At 49.9% G+C, this 23,247-nt stretch overlaps 7 protein-coding genes across 7 annotated transcripts; 6 read left to right on the top strand and 1 right to left on the bottom strand.

Annotated features, from left to right (window-relative positions):
• The first annotated feature begins 3,867 nt into the window (after window positions 1–3,867).
• Window positions 3,868–4,765, top strand: BC939DRAFT_471556 (uncharacterized protein). Its single transcript, XM_051558223.1, has one exon. It carries the CDS (start codon window positions 4,131–4,133, stop codon window positions 4,503–4,505), a length of 375 nt encoding a protein of 124 aa, XP_051405885.1. The 5' UTR covers window positions 3,868–4,130; the 3' UTR covers window positions 4,506–4,765.
• A 167-nt stretch (window positions 4,766–4,932) lies between these two features.
• On the top strand, window positions 4,933–6,760 carry BC939DRAFT_471555 (uncharacterized protein). The gene has a single exon (XM_051558222.1). It carries the CDS (start codon window positions 5,064–5,066, stop codon window positions 6,687–6,689), a length of 1,626 nt encoding a protein of 541 aa, XP_051405884.1. The 5' UTR covers window positions 4,933–5,063; the 3' UTR covers window positions 6,690–6,760.
• Window position 6,761: 1 nt separating this feature from the next.
• Window positions 6,762–8,764, bottom strand: BC939DRAFT_471553 (aminotransferase). Its single transcript, XM_051558221.1, has 4 exons — window positions 8,064–8,764; window positions 7,809–7,926; window positions 7,431–7,573; window positions 6,762–7,275 (listed from the first exon to the last, which is right to left on the bottom strand). The coding sequence occupies exons 1-4, from the start codon at window positions 8,709–8,711 to the stop codon at window positions 6,814–6,816; spliced, it is 1,371 nt and encodes a 456-aa protein (XP_051405883.1). The 5' UTR covers window positions 8,712–8,764; the 3' UTR covers window positions 6,762–6,813.
• Window positions 8,765–9,093: 329 nt separating this feature from the next.
• BC939DRAFT_404742 (uncharacterized protein) lies at window positions 9,094–12,681 on the top strand (the record flags this gene model as incomplete). Its single annotated transcript, XM_051552812.1, has 6 exons — window positions 9,094–9,309; window positions 9,435–9,780; window positions 9,861–10,048; window positions 10,183–11,788; window positions 11,886–11,984; window positions 12,086–12,681. 6 exons carry the CDS (start codon window positions 9,094–9,096, stop codon window positions 12,679–12,681), a joined length of 3,051 nt encoding a protein of 1,016 aa, XP_051405882.1.
• A 2,216-nt stretch (window positions 12,682–14,897) lies between these two features.
• BC939DRAFT_471549 (uncharacterized protein) lies at window positions 14,898–15,753 on the top strand. Its single transcript, XM_051558220.1, has 2 exons — window positions 14,898–15,371; window positions 15,670–15,753. The coding sequence occupies exons 1-2, from the start codon at window positions 15,249–15,251 to the stop codon at window positions 15,745–15,747; spliced, it is 201 nt and encodes a 66-aa protein (XP_051405881.1). The 5' UTR covers window positions 14,898–15,248; the 3' UTR covers window positions 15,748–15,753.
• A 1,698-nt stretch (window positions 15,754–17,451) lies between these two features.
• BC939DRAFT_83751 (uncharacterized protein) lies at window positions 17,452–20,262 on the top strand. Its single transcript, XM_051561934.1, has 2 exons — window positions 17,452–17,930; window positions 18,086–20,262. Exons 1-2 carry the CDS (start codon window positions 17,592–17,594, stop codon window positions 20,159–20,161), a joined length of 2,415 nt encoding a protein of 804 aa, XP_051405880.1. The 5' UTR covers window positions 17,452–17,591; the 3' UTR covers window positions 20,162–20,262.
• A 1,221-nt stretch (window positions 20,263–21,483) lies between these two features.
• On the top strand, window positions 21,484–23,224 carry BC939DRAFT_482562 (uncharacterized protein; the record flags this gene model as incomplete). Its single annotated transcript, XM_051559131.1, has 6 exons — window positions 21,484–21,573; window positions 21,684–21,978; window positions 22,109–22,320; window positions 22,424–22,708; window positions 22,808–22,961; window positions 23,073–23,224. The coding sequence occupies 6 exons, from the start codon at window positions 21,484–21,486 to the stop codon at window positions 23,222–23,224; spliced, it is 1,188 nt and encodes a 395-aa protein (XP_051405879.1).
• Window positions 23,225–23,247: the final 23 nt, after the last annotated feature.

Below are 23,247 nucleotides of genomic sequence, written 5' to 3'. Positions count from 1 at the left end.
TCTCGTCCCTCTCATCCCTCTCATCCCTCCAAACCGCCTCTGCTTGTCAACACAACTTGCCGACACTTGTTCCAACGTTCCTTCTCTCCACAGGACAGTGTCAGCCCAGTGCCCTGATCGAATCGCCCAGGAACACTTCGTTCATACAGTACTGCGGGCTCGGTTTCACGACCCCCGACTTTTGTCCGCACGACATCCCCCAATCTACCTTATTTTCACGATCAAGGAGGCCCATAGTCTCTATCCACAGCCCCATATCCCGTCGTCATGATGCCCTGCTTGTAATACAGTTCCATTTCAGTGCCCTTTTTCACACCTTCAGTCACTTTTCCCTCTCTGTCGTCAAGTTTTGTAGCTTTGTATACCACTGGTATAAAAAACTTACGAAAGTACCGTATTAGCGGGGACCCGCGACAGAAGGCACGAACGCAACTGGAGACCTCAACGTCTATCAAGGAGAGTCCGCATAGGAGACAATCACGAAACATACGATAAAACGAACTGCAACGGTCAAGTAAGAAGAATCGATGCGTATCCCTTCATACCAAGCTTTGTTCACCTAATCCATTGCGGCAATCGGTTACCCTTAGTCCAAACCCTTGCACCAACTATTGCTTTACTGCCCAATGCCTGCTTTTGTGCACCGAGCGCGACCGCCCCTTTCTTCACTGTTTTTCATTTGCTATATTAAATGGGAGGGGAAAGTGGCGACTGTACTTAAAGTTCAACGTGTTTCTGGAAAGGTGTTATGCACGCATTGGGTGAGGACAGCGGACTATGATCGATCTTGCAGACGATCCGATGGACGATCATCACCTAGACGCATCGCCCACCAAATATTACATCTTTATATTAGAATTGTTTCCTGATTCTTTTTTTGCGTGTTCACTCCGCTTCTCATGAAGAACCACCATATCCAGGAGGCGGTGTGTATGCATGTTCTCCCTACGCTGCACATGCGGCGGTGTCCAGCACCGCCCGCGGGAGGGTTTCTCTTTCTCGGCAGGCATGAACTGCCCCTCCCTCGACCCTTTTCTCCTTTTTGACATATACAAAATGGTTACTAATCTGTATTGTGCAGGTGTCCCTTGCTCCTTTCTCGTAGATTGATCGCTCTACGACTGCTCTTCGTATCCTCGCAAGTTGCAATACAGCGCAAAAGGCAGGGGGTTGATTGACCAAACATATCCACACAGGGCGATTACACAACAAGCTGGTAAAGGAAAGAAGGTCGTCCTCTTCTTGTTCTTTTATTGTCTTATCTGGCCTGTCGTCAAATCCCATTCTGGACCGCCATTCCAGAATCTAAGGACCTGCACACCGCCCGCCACGTGAACATCAAGGGCCGTCATTAGTTCAACTTTCGAGTAGACTGATACACCATGCTACCATCAATCCGTCATCTGCTCGACAATGATCTGGGTACTACCCGAACCAATGATGCTCCTGGTCCACCCTCGTCATCAGCGCCGCCATCGCCATTATCCCTATCAGCGACTACAGACCATCATTATCAAAAAGAGATCCCAGACCACAGGCAGCACAATGTCATTGCAGTTGAGGGGCCCAACCCGCAGCGCAATAGCCCACAGCACCGCCAAACACAGCATCATCCACATCCACCGTACGAACCACTCCGCCCGCTCCATCTCAACTCACACGAGCAGGACTACGGCAGGGAGCCGATACCCATCCCCTCCCCCACAGCTCTCGGTGGCATGCCATTGGGTTCTCGCGCTCAAACGCAGCCCACAAAGCATTACAGTTACACGAGTGGCTATACTACTGAATACGACCGATATTACTCACCCTCAGCCTTGTCTGATGCCGATCCTCCCAGGATGTCAGACTATTCTCAGTCGCCGCGCGTCTCGCCAAAAAATCCCTTCTTTGCGGAGGGTGCTGGCGATTCAAGGCGCGATCCACGTGCTGCTCTAACGGCCACGACATGGCCGCCACGACCAAGTGTCCACAGTCAAGGTCCACCACCACCCCCTCAATCCGCACCTTCGTCGTATCGATCGCAACGAAGAACATCTCCCTTCGACCCCTCGATATCTTCATCCTCGTCGTCAGCGTCGCCTTCTCCTTCGATATCCACAGCTACGACTGCATCGACGCCATTAACAGTCGATGCTATGGCAGCGGTTACCATAGGGACGGCAGCAGCAAGTATTAGTGATTCTCGATCGAGACATGGCCCCAACCAAAGCAGCACACGGACAAATATACGGGGCGATTATAAGGAACCTGGTACAGACCGGCGCCCAACACTTATGGACAGCTCTGAGCGGCCAGGTCAACCATGTAGCAACTCTGCTCTTTCATCCCCGCACGGAGGTCTTGTTCAATCAGCTCCATGGAGTCATCCGCACCCCTCACCTCCATCTTATAGAGGCAATATCCAGGATTCGGCTAACGCCTATCGGTTTGAATCACATCATCCGACACAGTTCCACTCAGAATACGCTTCTGCCGGATATCGCGCATCCAAAATATCCCCGAGTCAAGGCGCGCGCCATACCTACAACGAACAAGAGAAGAATCATATTTTTTATAACGGCGAACAACGGCACTATCGATCTGACAACCGGATACGCGACTCATCATCTCTTTTCCGTCATCCAGCATCGCAAGAAACACGGTTGCCTACCACGTACAACCACTCAGTATCACCGCCATCCCCGTCGCAGCGAGCCATTGGCGCTTCACAGGAGATTATGGCTCATGAGCGAAAATTTTCACGCGAATGGCCTGCACGCTATCGTGATGGTGAGCGAAACATGGACTCAGAGTCAGGTCCATTCGGTCAAGGACAGAGTCGAAGATATGAGCCCTTATCCTCGCCAGGTCTCTCTGGCACACACATGTCGCAAGCCCTTATGAACCCTCATCCTCATCAGCAACTTACTCCAACACCTCACTCCCCTCATCATCCATCCCACCCCTCACCTCAACAACAGCAGCATCCGCCGCCATTGTATGACCCTGTCCGCGAATCGGACCAGAGAACTTTCCAGCACCCAACCAGCCACGCATCAGCGCAACCATCCCAGCAAGTGCATGAGCAGTCCCACCAGTCTTATCGGCAACGGTTCGCCACGGCGGACGGTGTACCCTCTGCTTCTCTGGAGGCACCCTTGCCTAGACAGCCTGGCTTTCAGCAGCAAGGATTACCTACACGATCAGAACGGATCTCGTCGCCAGGTCCTTCGCATCCCTACTATACCCCCGCACACCCCCCTCGATCATTTCCCTCTCAGTCCAGCGATGGCGACTTGCGCTACGCTCGTATGAAGGACGAAGGTCGTCGCTCGTCCAGGAGGCCTGCTTCTCCCCATCCTTCTTCCACGAACCACCCAATGAGCTATCCGTCCTCGCCCCAACCAAACTTTGCAGACGGGGTCGAGTGCCGCCACATACGTCATAGTTCGCAGGGATATCTCCATACAGAGCGGGGTAGTTTCGGCAGCAGGCAGAATATGGACTCGGACAAGCATGGTGATTTAGGTGACAGATACAACCAAAGCTGGAGTGACGAAGCTTCAGGACTAGACCGCAGAAGCACTGTGGAAGTAAGGAGAGGTGGAAAAAGTACTATGCAGCTTCAGTCATCGTCTTTGACAACGGCTGCACCGGAGACACTCCATTGGAGCGGGTCTCAGCGTCGCAGCATTCGACTTTCCGTTTCAGAATCAGATCTACAGACGTTCGAGTCAGCACAGAAGCGACAGAGACGTATGGTGGACTATCCAGAGGAAGATGTCGACGAGGAAGAGGCTGAGGACGCAGACGAGGGAGAAGGGGACGATGGCGAAGAAGAGTTTGACGAAGAGAGCGAGCATAGGCAGTCTTTGCAGATGCGGCCTCAGCAGCAACACCCACGACAGCCATATCCGAGCGACTATGATCCATCACTGGAGAGTGCTCGCCATGGTCCGTTCCATTCGAGAGAAAACATCCTGCCATCTGGTTACCGAGGCCCTAACGCCCATTCTCAGCTTCCTTCGCAGTCGCATGATGAGTCTTTGGTGCATCAGAATTATTCCCGACAGCGTCCTCAGGGATTTATTCCAAATGCATCGCATCATCCTCAATCCTATCCGCCTCGTTCACAGCAGCATCCGAACATGCCGCACCATCCTGGACAGTATCAGCAGCAGCAGCACTCGACGTCCACGCTTTTAGACAATCACTCTAATAACCCATCCAATGCTAAGACACCGAACCGACGAGGACCATATCTATCGCGTCAGAGAGCACTCCTTGCAGGACTGGAGACGATCCCGCTTGGGTGTCGGTACCAGTGTCAGTATTGCAGCAAGCGGTTTAGTCGGCCGAGCTCTCTTAGAATTCACACTTATTCGCATACAGGCGAGCGTCCGTTCAAGTGCTCCGAGGAAGGTTGCGGACGACAGTTCTCTGTCCAGAGCAATATGCGTCGTCATTTGCGAGTCCATCGTCTGGGTCGCATACGTAGTGACGGTTTGACTCAGGACGATTAATCCACTACCATTTTATTCTTTTTTTTTACACCAATCTATGCGTCAACAAATCCAGTTGTTCGCATGCAACTTCTGTGTAGTATAGAAATTCGTTCTTTGTTTGCTTTGTAGTAATAGATAAATCTCTACCCACCCCATGAGAAGAAGGATAGACGATCAGAATGTTTGCGGAGTTGTTCACCGTTGACGAGTGCGTCCTTCTCAGCATTCCTAGAAGACTAAGTCTATCTGTGTGTCCCAAAGGAGGGAGAGTGAGTGAGTATAGTAAAAAAAGCAATCGGTACTACAATAACGTTTGACGGGGAAAGAGATTCCCCCTCTGCCGTCTTTCTCTTTACCGAGGATTCACAGTTTCTCTTTCTTGAGAGCAATTGAAGTGCCCAGAATTTGACACCCTCATCCTTCTTTTGATCCTCATCCTCCCATCCCCTCATTCATCCATTTCATCACTCCCATTCATTCTCATAATTCATCCCCCTGTCCTGATATCCTAGAGCCACGCTTCCATGCCCCCGCCTCTGTGTGTGCCCTCTTCGCTTCATACATGTACATCTCACTATGGCATCCACACGCTATCTCACGACTATCCCAACCACGCAGCCCACTTGCGGGCCCCTTACACTCGACAATCCCTCGCCACAGTGCAATGGTAGTAGCAGCTCCAGCAGCAATGACACAGGGGCTATGGGGTGCTTTGTTCAGTCCACAGGTCTCTATTGTGCTCCCCTTTCAACAACCCGAGGATTTCTGTACACCCTTGACCCTAGCAACGCCAGTAACGGATATTCAGGGACCACCTCCGTACACATCAATCTGATTCCCCGGATGTCTATTGCTACTACCACAAACAACAGCACCAACGGAAACAATAATTCCACGAACCCTCCCTTGGGGGTTGATGGCCAACCTGTTCTCCTCCAGGACCTCGCCGATCTAGGCCAAACATGCGTCGGGATCCCTGTACCACCGCAGACAGACCCCATTTGGACCTTCTTGGTGACCATGGCGAACAAACGCCTGAACGAAACTGTTGGGAGTCCAGGATTAGGCGCTGGACCGGATGTGTTGTCCCTACGTGGGGACTGTGAGGCAGGCGCTTACTGTGATTTCTCACAATCATCAATGCAGGAACCCACTCAGCGACGAGGAATCTGTAAAGAGCAGCTGCCTAACTATCATTCATGTAGCTCGTACTTCGAATGCATCTCACTACACTGCGACAATCTGGAAAGCGAGTCATCAAAATCCGCCGGAGGGCTTGCATCACATCGAAAACGGCGGTATCCTGAGTACGCAGTCCGTTCGAGCAAGAGACGCGTTGGTGCCGTCTGTTTGCCACCAAAATCAGGTATGGGCGAAGAATTCGTGAGTGGCCACGGAAACAGAGGGCAAACAGAAGGGACGGACGGCATATCCTCGTTTCCAATGTGGGCCGTTGCGCTTATAGTGCTTGCCGTTGTTGGAGGAGCAGTGCTCATGTTTGTGCTGGTAAGGCGGAGGAGACGGCATCTAGATGGGACAGGAGCAGGAGCAGGAGCAGGAACAAGAGCAGGGGAGCTTCCTTACCAGACCAAGCCAAAGATGGAACGGATGCGGGAACGGGAGCGCGAGCGTACACTGAGCAGCACTCAACCCCGCCAGTCTTCACCAGTATTCACTCGGGCGAGTGGCAGTGGCAGTAGTCGTGAAAGGATCGTCCTTCCCAAGGTTACGACAACATTTTTAGATCACTCGGCTCCAGGGCTTTCCTCTCCCAGTTCGAGCAAACATTTATCCTTGTCTTCATCAATTGCGTCTTCAGCGCCTCGATCGCAGTCGTCTGCCCCATCAACGTTTTCATACAACTCGGTCCTCTCGTCCCCATCATCATTCCCGACACTGGAACGGTTTCAAGATGGCGAACTGCCTTCGCGTCTGCCTAGGGCACCGAGTGTCGGTGGCCAGTCTACACTATCACCGACTGCCTTGACAACATCGCCTCCACAGCTCTTAACGAGAACTAGTACTAGAAGCAGCACTTTGATCCCACCGCCCGTTTCGCCTCTTTCTCCCACGATTCCAGTCTCTCCCATTTCGCCCATCTCCCCACCGCCGCCTTATTCTGGAACAAGCCCTGGTGGCTCGTCCAGGCTGTCGAGCAGGAATAGCTATCAAGTTGGGAGCGCGTCTTACAAAAGACCGTAGCCTATTGATGCCTGTACATAGTCTACTTTCATATCATTCACTTTTACACGCATGCTTATTGTACTATAGCTATTCAATGATACACGCCCTTTATTTATGGAATTGATGCAAGTGGTTTTTCTTTTTACAATTTGGCTGGGATTGCAGAAAGCGTAGAAACTGAAAGTGTTGACAATATTGAGGACGACGACGATGGCGATGGTGATGGCGATGACAGGGTTGATGCTGTGGGGGTTGTGGACAACTCTGAGGAGGCAGGGTTGGCTGGTATTGGCGCCGTTGCTGTAGACTGTTTCTCATGGCGCAACCATGCTTGCACAATCCGGATCAGCTGGTCGACCTGCTCTTGTGTGTTATGGCTATGGAGACAGATGCGGACGCGCTCCTTGCCCTTGGGCACGGTCGGGAACCGGATAGGTTTGACGTTTAGGCCCGCCTTGATCAACTGCTGTGAAAGTGCATTGACTCTTGCGTTCCCCTCCATGACGATACCCTGGATAGGAGATGTGGAGGGGAGGAGCATGTGCTCAGGGATCTGGATATTGGATCGAAAGTAATGAATCAACCCCCGGATCTTTTCCACGAGCTACGATTTGAGGCAAAGAGGGAGTGGGTGTATATGAATTATAGGGAGCACGTTTTGTCGAGTGTAATGTTTTAGGTTAGTATTAGTCCTAGCTGCATGCACACTCCAGCAAAAAAAAAAACGCGAAGGAAACGTCATGCCATGCCATGCCATACCACAACAGTTTCCCCTGCAATTAACATTTGATATGCGGATTTAACGCTAGCCAGATTACTGAACGACGTGAATGTTGAGTAGATCAATGGCCGCGCGTAGTTGATCAGGTACTCCTTGAGAACCTTAGGTCCGACCAGTGCAGCTATAAGGAGTGGCAGAGGTATTATTTCAAGGTGATGAGTCCACAAGTCTACGAGCTCATGTTGTATCCTTATCGTCGCGGGTCTATGCTCGATGCCATCAACTGTTTGCCTCAAGTCATGGCGGGTTGCATATCCGCTCGAATCGGATCGAGCACCGGTCATCGGAAACTTTGGGTCGGACCAAAGCTTGACTCATAGACACCGTTGCAGACAAAAGCAGCGAATAGATCTTACCTCCGTTGCTGGCGAGAGCTTTGCTGAAGGTATGAAGTCTGGCAAATACCCTGTGCTCTAGTCCCAGCTCGTTAACAAGTCCTCTTCCGTTCACTCCGTACACCCCTGTTGCATGGGCCTAGAATCGGATTGTCAAATTGACTGTGAGTGACTCTTTTTAGATCTTCAATTGGGCAATCAACCCCACAAATATTGTGAGAAAAATTACGTGGAAATGAAAGTGGAGGTAAAAGTAGTACTGGGGAGTTATCCTACCTCGTCAACGATGAGATGCGCACCATGGGACTCCAATAGATCTACGATATCCCTCAGAGGAGCTGTATCACCATCCATGGAGTAGACACTCTCTACTGCAACAAAGATATTGCGGCCCATGCTCGATCCTGACAGATCATATCTCTCGCGGTCCTCGCGTCGCACAGCCTGGAGCAATTGGGCGAGATGGTCCAGATCATTGTGTAAGAAGGCCTTCTTAACGCCTGCGCGAGTCACCTTCATGCCATCGTGGACACTGGCATGAATATACTCGTCGTACAGGATCACATCGCCAGGCTGGGGAACGCTGCTGAAGAAGCCGACGTTGGCATCAAAGCCCGAGTTGAAGATCAGGGCCGCCTCTGCATGATGAAAATCGGCAATAAGGGTCTCGAGATCCTCAGCATATCGTGAGTTGCCATCTAAAAGACGGCTTCCTGTGGATCCGAGTGGAGGGGTATGTTTGGGGAAGGAAGCGAGTTCTTTGAGGAAGTGGGAACCGAGGGCGGGATTGCGTGCGAGTCCCAGGAAGTCGTTGGAGGAAAAGTCAGCCGAGGACTCTGGGATGACAACGAGGGATCGCAGAAGGGATCTGGCCTTGCGAGACTCTAGTTGTGCCTTGAGCTGGTGCTCGATTTGGGAAGGCATGATGGCGCGTTTTGGTGAATGAGGAGCGCAGAGAAGAGTGAGGGAGGGAGAGGAAAGCAAAGTGTGGGGAGCAAAGTGAACACACTGTAACCTTATTCAAATGTTCAGGAACAAATCGACCCTTTGTAATTGAAAGTAAGCATTCATTTACGAAACAATAAACAACCAGCCACTATAAAAGGGCTAAGCACCAAAAAAAAAAAAAAAAAGAAGCATGTCTCAAACACTTCTTCCAAACAGCGTCCCGGGACCATTTGTCAGCGACCACCATTCTTTCTGTTTCTAGCTCGGCATTCCCGCTTCTCCAGCTTCATTCAACAAAGACCAACATCACAGAACACACACACACACACACACACACACATAAACATCACTTGCCGACATGCTTAGACAAAAGCAGTTCGTGAAGAAGACAAAGTCCGGCAAAGTACTTAAGGTCGTCAAGGAACACTACCTGCGCGATGACATCTGGTGCTCCGCCGAGGCCTGCAAGGAATGTGAACATACTGAGTCGATCCTCAGTGCAACACCCAGTACCAACAAGCTGTTTCCCCTACCCCACTACATCATCCCCGACACTAACATCTTCATGAACCAGGTAAAACACGAAAGACGTGTGTTCGCATCGACGCGGTGCAAGGTTCTATGGCGCGCAGCGCTGCTATATCGCCAATACCCTAACCACCAATATTCTCTTGTATTCAACCCTGTCTTCCTTCATAGATCGATGTGATGGAAAAATCTCAAATCAACAATGTCATTGTTCTGCAGACAGTTCTTGAGGAGGTCAAGCATCTTTCGTTACCAATCCACAAGCGGGTTCGCGATATGATCAGCAACAAGGAGAAGCACTTTTATGTCTTTTCGAATGAGCATCACAGAGAGACATTTATTGAGAAACTCAAAGATGAATCGCCAAATGACCGCAATGACCGTGCCATTCGCGTCGCCACAAAATGGTATGGAAATCATATCCAGAACCTCAAACCCAAGGTCTCGGTCGTTATGATGACGGACGACGCGGCAAACAGGTCCAAGGCGATTGCGGATGGCCTCCAGGCTGTTTCAGGTGCGTGTGGCAATATGTAAAGAGGAGGATAATCTATCATGAATAGGCACTAATATTATCGACGAACTATTCTCATGCAGTGAAGCGATATATCGAGGCGCTGGATAACACGGAGCTCCTAGATATGATCTCAGACGCAAAGGAACTGGATGACGGACAGCAGATGATCTACGCCGAACACCTATCACCGACACATTTGTCCGGCGGAATCAAGAGTGGAAAATATTACCAAGGAAAGCTGGGTATCAGCAGCCATAACTACCTGGAGGTACATATTCGCATCACTCTGACCGCATGTCCGATGTGTTTATTTGCCATTCCTCCCGATAATAATAACTCACTCATTCTGTGGCTTCCGACATCCTATAGGGATCTATCTACACCAAAATTGATGGAGTCGAGGGTACTATTCTTATCGTCGGGCGCGAAAATCTGAACCGTGCTGTCGATGGAGACATCATTGCAGTCGAACTTTTGCCCAAATCCGAATGGCGCACGACCCCAACAGGCGTTGTGATTGACGAGGAAGAGGAAAAGGAAGAGGAGGAAAGCTTGAAGGCGGAGCAAACGGCCGCTGCTTCTAACGAGGACGCCACTATGACGGACGCATCTGTATCATCTGATGGAACAAAGACGGACACGCCCCAGCCCTGTGGAAAGGTTGTTGGTGTCATTCGTCGTAACTGGAGACAGTACTGTGGATTCATCGACCGCAAGTCCGTTCACACGCCTGCAGGATCCAGCGCCCCCATCAATGTTTTGTTCTATGCCATGGAAACCAAGATTCCCAAGATCAAGATTAGAACTCGCCAGGCTCACTCTCTTCTGGGACAACGCATCATTGTCTCGATCGATTCTTGGCCAAAGACATCTCGCTACCCCATCGGACATTTCATCCGTTCACTGGGTGACGCTGGCGACAAATCGACAGAGACAGAGGTGTTGTTGTTGGAGCACGACGTTCCGTTCCATGAATTCTCAAAGCAAGTGCTTAGCCTGCTCCCAGTCGAAGGAGAGAACTGGGTTGTCAAACCAGAGCACTTTAACGGGCGCGAGGACTTCCGTTCGCTGAACGTTTGCAGTATCGATCCTCCAGGATGCACGGATATCGATGATGCCCTTCACGTTTCGTCACTTCCCAACGGCAATTATGAGGTCGGCGTTCACATTGCCGATGTCACCCACTTTGTCAAACCTGGCAATGTTATGGATCAGGAGGCGGCCAGCCGTGGAACGACTGTTTATCTTGTGGACAAGAGAATTGACATGTTGCCCGGTCTTTTGGGCACGAATTTGTGCTCACTGCGGTCGAATGTCGAGCGTCTTTCGTTCTCCTGCATTTGGGAGTTGAACGAGAATGCCGAGATCGTCAATGTTCGGTTCACAAAGAGTGTCATCGCTTCCAAGGCATCGCTTACCTACGAGGAGGCCCAGAACCGGATTGACGACGAGCGTATGCAGGATGATATTACCAAGGGCATCAGGACTCTGAACCAACTGGCCAAAAAGCTGAAGCAGCGGCGTCTGGACATGGGTGCCCTGACCCTGGCCAGTCCTGAAGTACGGTTTAACTTAGAGCGTGATACCCAGGACCCGGTCGATGTTGAGATGAAGGAACTGAAGGAAACGAACGCATTGGTGGAGGAGTTCATGTTGTTGGCGAACATCTCTGTGGCGCGCAAGATCTACGAAAAGTTCCCAGACTCTGCTATGCTGCGCTGCCATCCAACGCCGCCCGCCACCAACTTTGAGAAGCTGGAGAAGGCTGTCGCTAGAATGGGCATCACTATCGATCACTCTACTTCGAAGACCCTGTCTGAGTCGTTGGACAACGCTGTGATCCCAGAGGAGCCTTACTTCAACAAGTTGCTTCGCATCATGACGACACGATGCATGATGCAGGCATTGTACTTTTGTTCAGGATCGCTGACGGTACCAGAATTTAAGCATTACGGTCTTGCCACGGATATTTACACGCACTTCACCTCCCCCATCCGTCGTTATTCCGGTAAACCTCTTTTGTTCCCTTTCTTAACTCTTGAATCTCACTTTGGTTTGTACCGTGGAGTGATGCTAAAACTGGTGCTCTTCTTGCGTTACTATAGACGTTATGGTGCATCGTCAATTGCATGCTGCCATTGACCCCAGTATTTCATACGGAGGCGAGTTGACCGACAAGGAGGCCATGAACGAACTGTGTGGAGGTATGTCCACTCCTTTTTATTTTATTATTTTCATCTCTCCATAATGTTCGCGAGCGCAATATGCTAAGAGTGTTGCTAATAACAATGTGCTTCATTTATAGTCCTGAATCACCGAAACCGTATGGCTCAGCAGGCGGCTCGCAGCTCCGTAGAGTTGTTCACGCACTTATTCTTTAAGAACAAGGTCGAGGAAGAGGAGGGCTATGTTATTCGTATTCTCAAGAACGCATTCATTGTCCTTGTGCCAAAGTATGGTATTGAGGGCATTGTCTATGCGAGCGCCAAGGTTCCCAAGAACGCATCGACTGAAGGAGCCCCAGCGGCTCAGCCAATTTTGGTCTATAACACTGAGACAGATTCCTTGCAATCAACCGAACCCTTGGACGAGGGTCAGGCACCTAAGGTCCAAATCCAACTGTTTCAGAAAGTCATGGTACAGATCTCGATTGATGACGATTTGAAGGGAGGCGGCGAGGGAGGCATGAGACAGAAGTTGAAGATGGATCTGCTAAAGCCTTGGATCGAGGGTATCAGCGTCCATGGCATCTGCAACAAGGACGATCCTGAGGCGCACGCCGTCACATCCACAGCAGACCCAACTGCACCTCTTCTGAACGGAGATGCGCCACGGAAGCGCGAGGGGCACTCCAAGGGGAAGGAGGAGCAGAAGCGTGCAAGCAAGCGTTCTAGGGTGTAATTTTTTGCCGTGTACTTGTAGACATAAATGTGCGAGTCCAAATAAAGTTTATCCTAGGTTTTGTAGACAAGGAAACGCGTACGCAAACATGCGGGCATGTGTATATGTTTTTGCGCAAGCGAAGGGACACATGCACAACCATGTGTGCACCCTAGTTTATGGTCAACGGTGTGAACGGCGTTCGGGAGGGATTTGCATGCCTTGAGCTTGCAGGCCAGGCAGGAACTGGAACAAGGCCTATACTATTATGGATTTCCAAGCATGTGGATCCTCAGGGGACGTGCATGCTTTGTAGCCATAAGCTCGAGTAACTTTAGAGCACATGGCGTTCATCGCAACGTGGACCTGCCATCCTGAAATAACGGTGCTGAAGTTAGAATGTCCTGAAATCTTTGCGACCCAATTTTTTTTTTTTTTTTTTTTTGGATGTTATCTCTAGCAAACGCCTTTTTTTTTTTGTTTGTCTCTCGACATTGGTGGTTTAATGGCAGGAGACATACTGGACTGGCGCGTGTTATTTTCGGGCATCTATACGAGTTTCAGCACGCATGGAGTCGGGATTATCAAAATAAGAAAAGGAGGGAGTAGGTGGCCGGCATCCAGGAGACACACTTGCAGGAAACAAATAAAAAGAGCAGCATACAAAAGCGCCTCTCGCGCATCTTGAACTGGTTGAATCTTTGCATTCATTCGTCGCTTTCCTTCCTCGTTGTCGCCCACTCCGTTTCTTCTCATCTGTCGCAGACCGTCGAACACGCTGTTCTCTCGACCGCATTCCTTGGCGGCACATTAGCTACTTCGCGCCCGAAACGAGCACTCTATTTTATTTAACATTGACACCACCAGCTCGACAACTCCCGTCGACTTGTTCGCGGTCAACATCGCTGCTCACGTTCTACATACCGTAACCCACTCTCTCCAGACCCCGCTTCCTTCTCCCCAGTAAGTCTCGCAAGGTACCTGCTATGCGCTTCTCATGTTTTTGCCTATCCCTTTCTCTCCTACTTACTTTCCTTTACTCACCTTCTCCACCAACATCATTTGCATTTGACGCATGCAGGAACAAGGGGATTTGTATCCGTCATTGATTCATATATCCCGTCGTCGGTCCTCAAGGGCCGGAATACAGTGTTTTATAGGCAGCCTCTGGTCCTCCATAACGCCACTACTACGACAGCAGCAACGCATACTCTCACTCCTTCGCACGTACACCAGGAACACAATGGTATATCATCTACAAGTGCGCCGCTATCGAGATTTAACAGCTGTCATCTCGCTGAGGTAGTGGAAGGACTTGGTCAGCCCAACTCAGAAGACGAGGCGGACGAACGCGAATATCAGGAATACAAACGAGCGTGGAATCTGAAAAGGCAACAAAAACGGGACCAAAAGGCGAGAGAGACGTTGGAAAAGAAGAAGACCAAGAAACAGGCCGCAAAAAAGGAGAAAATGACTGGAAGGAAAAGTGGTCAGAGTTGGAGCCATTCAAGGTTGCCGACGCATGAAAGGCAACAGGAACAGCTATATCATCAGGAAGTTGATGTGAATAAGGGTTCTTTGAGCCCAAGGAGAGAGGAAATGACCACGTCAGTAACAGCGAAGAAGAATCCACGTAGCCGCATGGCGCGTTTATTTACGGGGAAGACAACTATTTCAAAAAGGAGACGAGAGCAAGGATCAGGACAAGACCAGCAAGAACAAGAACGATCCCTGGCAGGCCAAAAGGCCTCTTTCATTCAGCCACAAGGGGACCAGTACCAAGATCTTGAGCAGCCATTACCATCCTCGACGCGGATCGTTTCAAGTTACGTCTCTAAATCACAGCTTCTAGGAGCAACCAAAGCCAGCGGTTACTGGCGCCGTGTGTGGTCTAAACTTAAGCTGCCGAGCAAATTATAGTCTAGATCCCAGACACTATCGGGATTCGGCATGAGGAGTAATATGCCAAAAAAAAGGTATCCATAACTCTCAGTCGCTTTAGCAAACTATGCTTTGTGTTTTTGCAACAAGGAGCTGCATATTGCCCTCGCGAGAAACACGTAAGAGAAAGGAGGTTTCCTGTACGGCAGAGGGGGGGAGGGAGGGGAGGGGAGAGTAACTAGTATGGGGTTTGGCTCCATGGGATGCTGCTTCGATGGACACTTGATTGGACCGAACAAGATGATATTATACATACAACCATACATCGCTTTGTTCATTCAGCCATTTCTCGCATAAAAAAACTCACGCAACCTAACTGAGCTCAGCACAGCGCAGTGTCTCTTGTGTTCGACTTGCGCCGAACTCTTCTCCATTTTATCCTTTCCCTTCTTTGACATCGCAGCCAAAAAAAGATATTTCTGTCTCCTCATTTACACCTGAAATGAATCGAGCCCTAGAGGGGGTTGTTGAAGTCGCCCAAATTAACAAAATAACGATTGATCTTCAAATCCTCAGTCGCCGTTGTCGGCGATAGAGTCGGAGCGTCCGTCATGGTTTTTTAGTTTCTTCATGGCCAGTGAGTGCGAACCTGACTTAACCCTCTCACTAAACCCTATGACAAACGACGTTTGTGAATCTAGACTAAAATGCTTGCCTGTACAACCATAAGTTCCACAGCAAGTAAATGTGTACTAGTCTATTTAACACTGATGGTGTCGCTCCGTCCCCACATCATCGTATTTTACTACGTATTCGTCTACGATCTTTTTGTATGGCTCAAGATACGATGTTACTGTGAAGGACTCTTGTTGCGAATACATCGAGGTTGACGGGGAGGAGTATATCTTGGACATCATTGAAACTGCGCGTCAGCATGAGTACAGAGGCCGGTGGAATGACCAGCTCCTGAGGCGAAGCATTTTGATGATCCATCGACGTCAAGGAAACGGCTGACACTAGGATGTAGCCTCAAATACAAACATATGTACTGACATACTTTTGTTTCGTGCGTTTCTAAAAAACTGACAAAGAACTTCTCTTGTTTAATTGCTTTTGTTATCCCTTTAGTCTCTCTCGGAGACTAAGCTGTTTCTATTATTACGAGGATGGGTTCCCATTGTGCTTGCAGTTACAAATGCGAGCTAAGAGGCCAACGCCAGGTCGTGATTGGAGTTAGTCAGGAATTCGCAGATCCCTTGAATATATACTACATTGAGACTAGCTGCCGTTTCACTCTTTCTAAATACTCGAGAATGCGTCAGTGCTGATCCTGCAAAAACTGGGTACAGCATCTACGGGATGGTGTACGAACTCATCCGAAAGATTGTAATGACGCGTCTATTGGGGGGACAGATTTGTAGACCTGCAAGAATGTCAAAATGAACTCTACGCGTTTGTCCTCGGGAGTCACAGGGGATGGGAAAAGTCCGAGGTTTGTAGCACCGCTGGAGGTGCTCAACTATGACGAAACAGAGCAGAAGAAGGATGAACAATGTTGCTGGATCATTATGTAGATAGGATATGAGGTTTATGGCGACTAAATCTTAGCGGTAAGAACTATGCAAACATCAATCTGGTCCCTGTATCGCACATGTTCATGGATATAGTAGGGCCGAAGAGATGTTGCTATACAGGGCTGTTCATGTTCAGAACGACAAGGCACTAATAGCCTGTTCTTTGAAGAGTCTAATTGGAGCGTAGTTTGCGGATGGCCTTTGCATGGTGTTCCCCTCTATTGCTGAGCACTCTTGAGAACCTTTGTTGCTGTTGACGAGCAAGTCTATGTTGATGATGGTGACAATAGATGTTAAAGAGCCGCGCAAAAAAAGAAAAGAAAACAGAATAAGGTTTACCACAGTTGTATTTTCAGCGAGAATCATCCCCCAGACCAGCAAGACAGTCTACCGCACGCGTTGTTGGTGGGAGTCCAGTCTGGGGATGGGGGCAGGGGTGATTTGGCCTTTGTCCGTCTTCGTTCCGAACAGTGCCAATTGAAGTCTACTTCGCACCCTGAGAACTGAACTACTTGCCCCTATCATCGTCATGTAACCCAGATCTTTAGACGACACGCGGCTGAGATGGCTTCCTTTCTCTGTAGCTGCTGCTGTACGCCTCTCCTCCTCCCCTCCCCACCCCCTCCCCCTCCTCTTCCCCCTCCCTTTATGTCTACTCTCAATCATCACCCTCCCATTCCATCCTCATCTTTCTGCTGATCCCACTTCCCACTCTTCTCGACATTTCCATACGGCATATTCATACAGCATACCCATACTATTTATCCATACACCGACCAGCCCCGACCCCACTCCCACTGACCTAACCACTGGGAAATCGCATATCATCTTATTTTACTTATAGTATAGAAGAGTGAGTTGGGTCTACGTCTTTCTATTGTTTCCCCCTCCCCCTGCGTGCTGCTCGGCGTGTCTCTCACTCACTCGCTCTGATATATTAGTATATTATCACGTATCATTTGTCAATCCCTAGCCCCGACATTTCAAAGGCGTTCTCATAAAACAAGAAGCCGCTATCCGTTATCCTTCCTTCCTCTTCAACGTTACGTTCACTTCGCGCGCTTAGCTCTCTCACCCTTTTGGTCACTTCACCTTTGTCTTTGTCTTTGCCTTCATTTTCACCCTTCATCACCTCCTTTTCCTCTGTTGGACATCCCCAGGGTAGCTTCTTTTCGCCTGTAAGCGCACTTGGCATTCTCAGTCCTATTTACAGCGCCATCAGCACCATTTCTACGCTTATTATCTCTGTTTGCCCTACTCTCCCCTTCCTTCTTGTTCCTCCTGTCCTCCAGGTCTGGAAGCGGAATATCTTTCTCAACAAAACACCCACGCACCCACATCTCACACCCCTCCCGTGTCAGCATTTTTTTTTTCCTTTCTCTGACCCGTTATCTTTCAACTTGGTGTTTCCTTAGTAAGCAAGTAACGTCTGCCAACAGCCATTCAAAAGAACACAGCAGCGCACAGGTGCCAAACATGCCCATCGTCCTCGACAGAGACACAGACAAGAGCATTGATAGCCCACCGCCTGCACACGACCTAGAATCAACAGCTCGTCCCACTCGCTCGAGGAGGACCCTGAGCACCGGCAGTCTTCACCGGCTCAAGAAAGAGGTCGGGGCTTCCTTCAAGCAACAGCAGCAGCACGGACAGCAACAACAGCAACCGCAACAGCGTAAACACTTAGACGACCGGGATCACGATTCGGATACCGAATCCGACTCCAGTGACGAAAAGCACCCTTTCCTTTACTCTTCCTCTTCTCCACAGTTTCCTTCAGAATTGGTGCAAGAGCGCTCTGACGGTGGATGGCAGGTAAGCTGCCATTGATATCATTACTATTGTTATTGATTGTTATTCATTTGTATTTTATGCGGCCTAGACATGACATATACAAGACTAGTACTCGCTTGACCCCTCCTATTGGACCAATTATGCTAACACATCTTTTTTTTTTATATATATATCAGAACTCGATCCACAGCTTGTCTCTGAACACAAAGGTGGATCGGACCCAAGGCGAGCCTGACAGCGTCTGCATCATGGCTTCACGCGAGAATGCAAAGAACCTGTGTCAGCAGGCTCCCTGCAGAAACAGGAGCGGATTAAAGGCCGACTCACTCTCAGCCGATCCCGCTACTTCACTTACTGCTGCTACCGTTCGGTCTAAGGGCGCGTTTCTCCCCAAGCTGGACTGCATGACCATTTCATCATCAATGGGACCCGTCTCCTCAAACACCATTTCGTTCTTAGAGTCCGCTCCCTCTCCTGCGGCTTCGGAGGATGCCGAGGACCTCAAGAGCCCGCGTCGCAGTGGTCGTGCCCGTCGTCCTCCACGTCCTAAAGAGGCTGAAGAGCTAATTGGCCATGCTCGGCAGTCGTCTTTGACAGTCGCACCCCTGTCGACCCCTCCAGCATCGCCCGCCCCTCACGCACATGAGCGTGAGGTGAGCCCTATTGCTGCACCACCGAGAAAGAGAGCTGGATCTGTAAAGACTGAGAAGATTGCTCATGTTTCGGTAGTTTCTGCAGTGACCAATGATGCCACTGATATGACCTCAGGAGGGAGCGAGTCCAGTGTGGTTACTACAGACAGCAAGCAGTTTGAGGCCACATCTGTTTCAGCTCTTCCTCCTATTGGGCGGAAGACCAATCAAGATCTCGATCTGGCTTCTATTCCAGGTGTGGTCACCACCCAGCGTGTTCGACGACCTCCTCAAAATCTGGCAGAATTCGTATCTTCTGAAGACTTCAAGGCGGCGCCATGCGGTAAACGACAGGAGCGAACCCCTCAGTCTCAGTCGTTGGCCTCGTCCTCCGTGCCTGAGGCCTCTTCGCGCGAGAAGAAAGAAGGAAAGCGGACCAAGTCCGAATGCCAGCTTTCTGGCAGCAACCATGCCAAGCGGGCTTCCTCTGCAGAAGGAGATCACGAATTCGTGACAGCGAGGCAGCAACAGCAACAGCAACAGCAACAGCAGGAACAGCAGCAGCAGGGAGGCCCTGGCCGTTCCAGATCGATGTCGGATCTTGGAGAGTTGTCGCACCGAACCAATCCAAAGGACAGCACGCAGCCGGCCACTATCCCATTGAGCGCCTTGAGTCATGCAAAGCGCAGAAGCCAAGACTTTACCCTCATGAACTCGAAGAAACAGCGACGAGAAGGCAGTGGCCGCTCTAGACCGCTCATCAACAAGAGACACAGCAGCCACCACATTCCCAGCCGAGAGGAGATTTTGGAGCGGCGGCGTCGAGATGGCAAGCGAGAGATCATGGTTGCCTCGGATGACGATTGGTCGGACTCGGACTTTGATTTTTTGCGGGACGAACAGGAGAACTACCGATTGATGCGTATCAGGGCAAGGAAAACCCAGGGAGGAAGGGGTCGCTGGAGCCTTAGGGATGAGCTCCATGAAGGGGGCAATGACGAGATGGGTGATGATGGCTATGGTAGCGAAGGAGAGGAGCGTTGCCGAGCGGAGGGTGAGAAAATCAAGCTGCTCATGGATCCTTCGGTGATCAATTATGGGTTTGACAGCTGTGATGGCGAGTACATTCTCGACTATCATCAAGGGCCCTTGTTCAACAATGTGACCTGGCCAGAGTTTTCAGACGTTAAGGAGGTCAACGGAGGCAATGGCAACATCAATGGCAGCAACAGTGGCAACAACAATCCAGGTAACATTAGCAGCAATCTCAGCGGCAGTGGCAATCCCAAAAGTGTCTACAGCGACAGCGAGAAAATCGACGGCAACAACGGTCTCCTTCAGGGTACTGTTGCGGATGGGCTACTTCTGCCTGCTCCGGCGACTGAAACGGTTCATGATATGGATCTGAACATCGTTGCTCAGGTTGTGTCTGCTCTTGTAGGACCTGCGGAGCCTTCTCTTGCTGATGTGGAGGTTGCAGAGATTGTGTCGACTGTCAACCCTGGCGATGGGGCAGAAGCACCTGTACAAATGGAGGGAATCGAGGTGTACGCGGTCCATGGTGGCGTCAAGGACGAGATCGAGGCCGAGGGATTTATTGGATGGTCGTTGTGCGAGTGAGGTTGCCTGGAGGATTAGACGGCGCAGGAGATTCATATTTTTTGTTTCCTTTGGTCGATGGGTGAGAGGAGAGAGAGAGAGAGAGGGAGGAACGGGGCCAAGGCACCATGGGATACAGCATGTTGGTGGCGATGGTATCTGGACATGTATTTTTATCGGCTGCAGCACACGGGGCAAATCATATTCATCCATTCATTCATTATCATAAAAAAAAACAATGTACACTACAACTTATTCGCATGTTCGTATCGTCCATTTGTTTGGGTGCTTTGGATGTTTGGCTGCCTGTTTGGTTGCTTACTTGCTTGCTTACTTGCTTGCTTACTTGCTTGCTTACTTGCTTGCTTACCTGTCTGGCTCCGACAGATGCCCAAAGATATCCTGACACAGTCACTTTTTTTTTTTTTTTGCCCAACGAATTCGTGCCAACACCATGCTCCATCTCCACAACTGACGACATACATTCCCTTAAACAGCCCACTTTCTCATCCTCACGCATCTCACCACACACGTTGACCCCAACAGCGAATCAATTCAAACACACATACACACACCCTCGCCCTCTTACCCGCACTCACACACGCTTGTAGGGCCTCTCATTCGCATCGAATTTGCCCGAACAGATACAATCGACTGTTGGGGTTGATGGCACGAAAGTCCGCACGGAAACGTGCCCTTCTTGGCTGTACAGGTATCAACGACTCCATATTACCTCGACCGACCTGTTATCCTGTCCAACACAGGCGCGCCTTCAGCTGCACAACCCCACGCGCTAAATAAACTGACAATGCTTCTACAACTCTTATGCTGCTCTAGTTCTGCTGGCTGTCGCTCTGTTCGCTAGTGCGGACGCACACTTGGACAGTACAAAAGCTGATGAACTCGCCTTGGGAGTAGAAAAATTCCAGGACGCTGCCAATGCTCAAGACAAGGTTGACCATGGTACGACAGTAGAACCAATGCATACTCTGCGTATTATGATGCCACGGATTATTCCAGAGAATCTGACATATCTATGAAAAAAAAATGTAGGCAAGAGACTGTATCAGGACGCCATTCAGCTGTTGGAGGCGTCTCCCATTAAAACTAACCAACGCGTGTTCGTAAAGCAGCAGTCATCGCTGGCGAAGAGCTTTCTATCTGATGAGCTGCAGAAGCAAAAAGGAATCTTGCCCACCGCCCTCAGGCTGGTCACTCAGGGTGTCATGTCATTTTTCAAGTCTAATCCCGCTACCACCCCAGCCTCGACATCATCTTCAGGAAAGGAAGGCGGGAATAGGCAGGAGTCAACCAAGGCGCCCGTTAAACGACACCGGGACCCAATGATTGCAAAAGCGATAGATATGCTCCGATCGGCAGGATACGAGTATGATAATGACGACGCTCTCTGGACGTTGGCCAACATCCACTTTGTAAGCGCGCCATTTCTTTTTAGGCTGCAGATCAAATGTAACTTTTGCATCCTCACGGTGGTATATTGGTATATTGACGGCCATCATATTCTGACAATTTGAATTATTAGCATGGTCAATATAAGGCAAAGCGCGATCTGGCACAGGCATTCGACATGTACGCCACTTTAGCGGATAGATCTGGAAATGCGTCGGCTCAACAGATGCTCGGATTCATGTACTCGACTGGACTTGGAAATGTGGTGCAGAGAGACGAAGCAAAGGCCGTTCTTTATACCACATTTGCTGCCTGGGGCAACAACACGGCTGCAGAGCTGACTCTCGGATACAAATATATGCTGGGAATCGGAACCAAGAAAAGTTGCCAGGATTCAGTGATGTATTACAAACGGGCAGCGGACAAAGGTACGAGCATCAAACCCATGCCACATTTGTGAATACTATTTTATTTTTATTTTTTATTTTTTGGGGGGGGGAGGAATTTTCTGCTAACAGTAAGGTCTGCATCTACTTCCTGTCTGTATCTATGATATAGCCCATGAAATGTATCTCAACGGGCCACCTCTGGGACGCACCATGCCACCAATCAAGGTTCGATTAACAGACGCAGAGGGCGGGACATATGGGGCTGGTGCCAGCGGACCAGGAACCCCATCACCAAATGCACTCGCTAGCGACATCAAAGATTTTATGGAATTCCATCGGTATATTGCCGATCGTGACAGTCCTCAGGCCAGAGCTGCGCGGGTATGATATACATCAAGAGAACATTGCTCTACACCATCGAATCGGTTTATCAAAGGAGGCGCGGCACCTGACTGATATTCATCTTTATTTTATTGCATCCTAGTTCAAGCTTGGTTTCCTGTATTACACGGGCAATGCGGGATCTACGACAACTATTCCACGGGATTATCAAAAGGCTGGAAATTACCTTCGGCAGGTGGCAGATGCTTTCTTCAATGCAAAGACGAGCACAAAGGAGGCGATTTTGGAAGCCAGGGAGCAGAGACCCCTCGAGGCTGAGGATGCAGGCATCACGGCAGCATTGTTGGGAAAGATGTATTGGCGTGGCGAAGGCTACGAAGTTGACGAAGAGCAGGCGCTCAAGTGGTTCCAGAAGGGCGCACTCTTGGTACGTCGATTATGGATTTGAATCTGCCTAAAAACGATACGGGTTTGTCTTTTCTTCAACTATCTAACATTACTGCCTTTCTGTTTCTGCTGACTCTAGGATAATCCTGTGGCACTTAATGCGTTGGGTACCATGTACATCAGAGGTGCTGCGGGACTCCCAGTAGACCATACTAGAGCGTTCGAGTATTTCAAGAAAGCGGCGGACCATAAGTATCCAGATGCCCAAGTCAATATGGGCTTGTTTTATCTCAGTAAGTGGAGGGTTCGTTTATCATAGTTGAGCGGCTCATCATGTTGATGGCTATGGATCAGGAAAGCCCGAGGGAAGAGTGCTAATGATGCTTGAATTTATGATATCTTAGATGATCCGAAACTCCACACTCGCGCGCTGCAGTTCTTCAATGATGCTGCTCAGAAGCAGAACTTTCAAGCAGTTTATCGTCTCGGGGAGATGTACTTTTATGGTCTTGGAGTACCCAAAAAGTGCGACAAGGCAGCAAGAGTGAGTTGTTAAAGCATACCAGGCGCCTATTATTT

This window comes from Gamsiella multidivaricata, assembly GCF_025024155.1.
Source record: "Gamsiella multidivaricata strain RSA 2152 chromosome Unknown BC939scaffold_169, whole genome shotgun sequence".
Taxonomy (NCBI): Eukaryota; Fungi; Mortierellomycota; class Mortierellomycetes; order Mortierellales; family Mortierellaceae; genus Gamsiella; species Gamsiella multidivaricata.
Note: the sequence above shows the minus strand (reverse complement) of the source record. Positions and strands in the feature narration are given on the sequence as shown.

Excerpts from the sequence above, each read along its gene's own strand:
- BC939DRAFT_471556 (XM_051558223.1), top strand. The coding sequence starts at position 4,131 with ATGCCGCACCATCCTGGACAGTATCAGCAGCAGCAGCACTCGACGTCC.
- BC939DRAFT_471555 (XM_051558222.1), top strand. The coding sequence starts at position 5,064 with ATGGCATCCACACGCTATCTCACGACTATCCCAACCACGCAGCCCACT.
- BC939DRAFT_471549 (XM_051558220.1), top strand. The coding sequence starts at position 15,249 with ATGCTTGCCTGTACAACCATAAGTTCCACAGCAAGTAAATGTGTACTA. Across the intron at positions 15,372-15,669 it reads TATTCGTCTACGATCTTTTT|TCTCTCTCGGAGACTAAGCT; the intron begins GTATGGCTCAAG and ends TTATCCCTTTAG.
- BC939DRAFT_471553 (XM_051558221.1), bottom strand. The coding sequence starts at position 8,711 with ATGCCTTCCCAAATCGAGCACCAGCTCAAGGCACAACTAGAGTCTCGC. Across the intron at positions 7,927-8,063 it reads CGCATCTCATCGTTGACGAG|GCCCATGCAACAGGGGTGTA; the intron begins GTAGGATAACTC and ends ATCCGATTCTAG. Across the intron at positions 7,276-7,430 it reads TTGCAGGGGAAACTGTTGTG|CTCGTGGAAAAGATCCGGGG; the intron begins GTATGGCATGGC and ends CTCAAATCGTAG.
- BC939DRAFT_83751 (XM_051561934.1), top strand. The coding sequence starts at position 17,592 with ATGCCCATCGTCCTCGACAGAGACACAGACAAGAGCATTGATAGCCCA. Across the intron at positions 17,931-18,085 it reads GCTCTGACGGTGGATGGCAG|AACTCGATCCACAGCTTGTC; the intron begins GTAAGCTGCCAT and ends TATATATATCAG.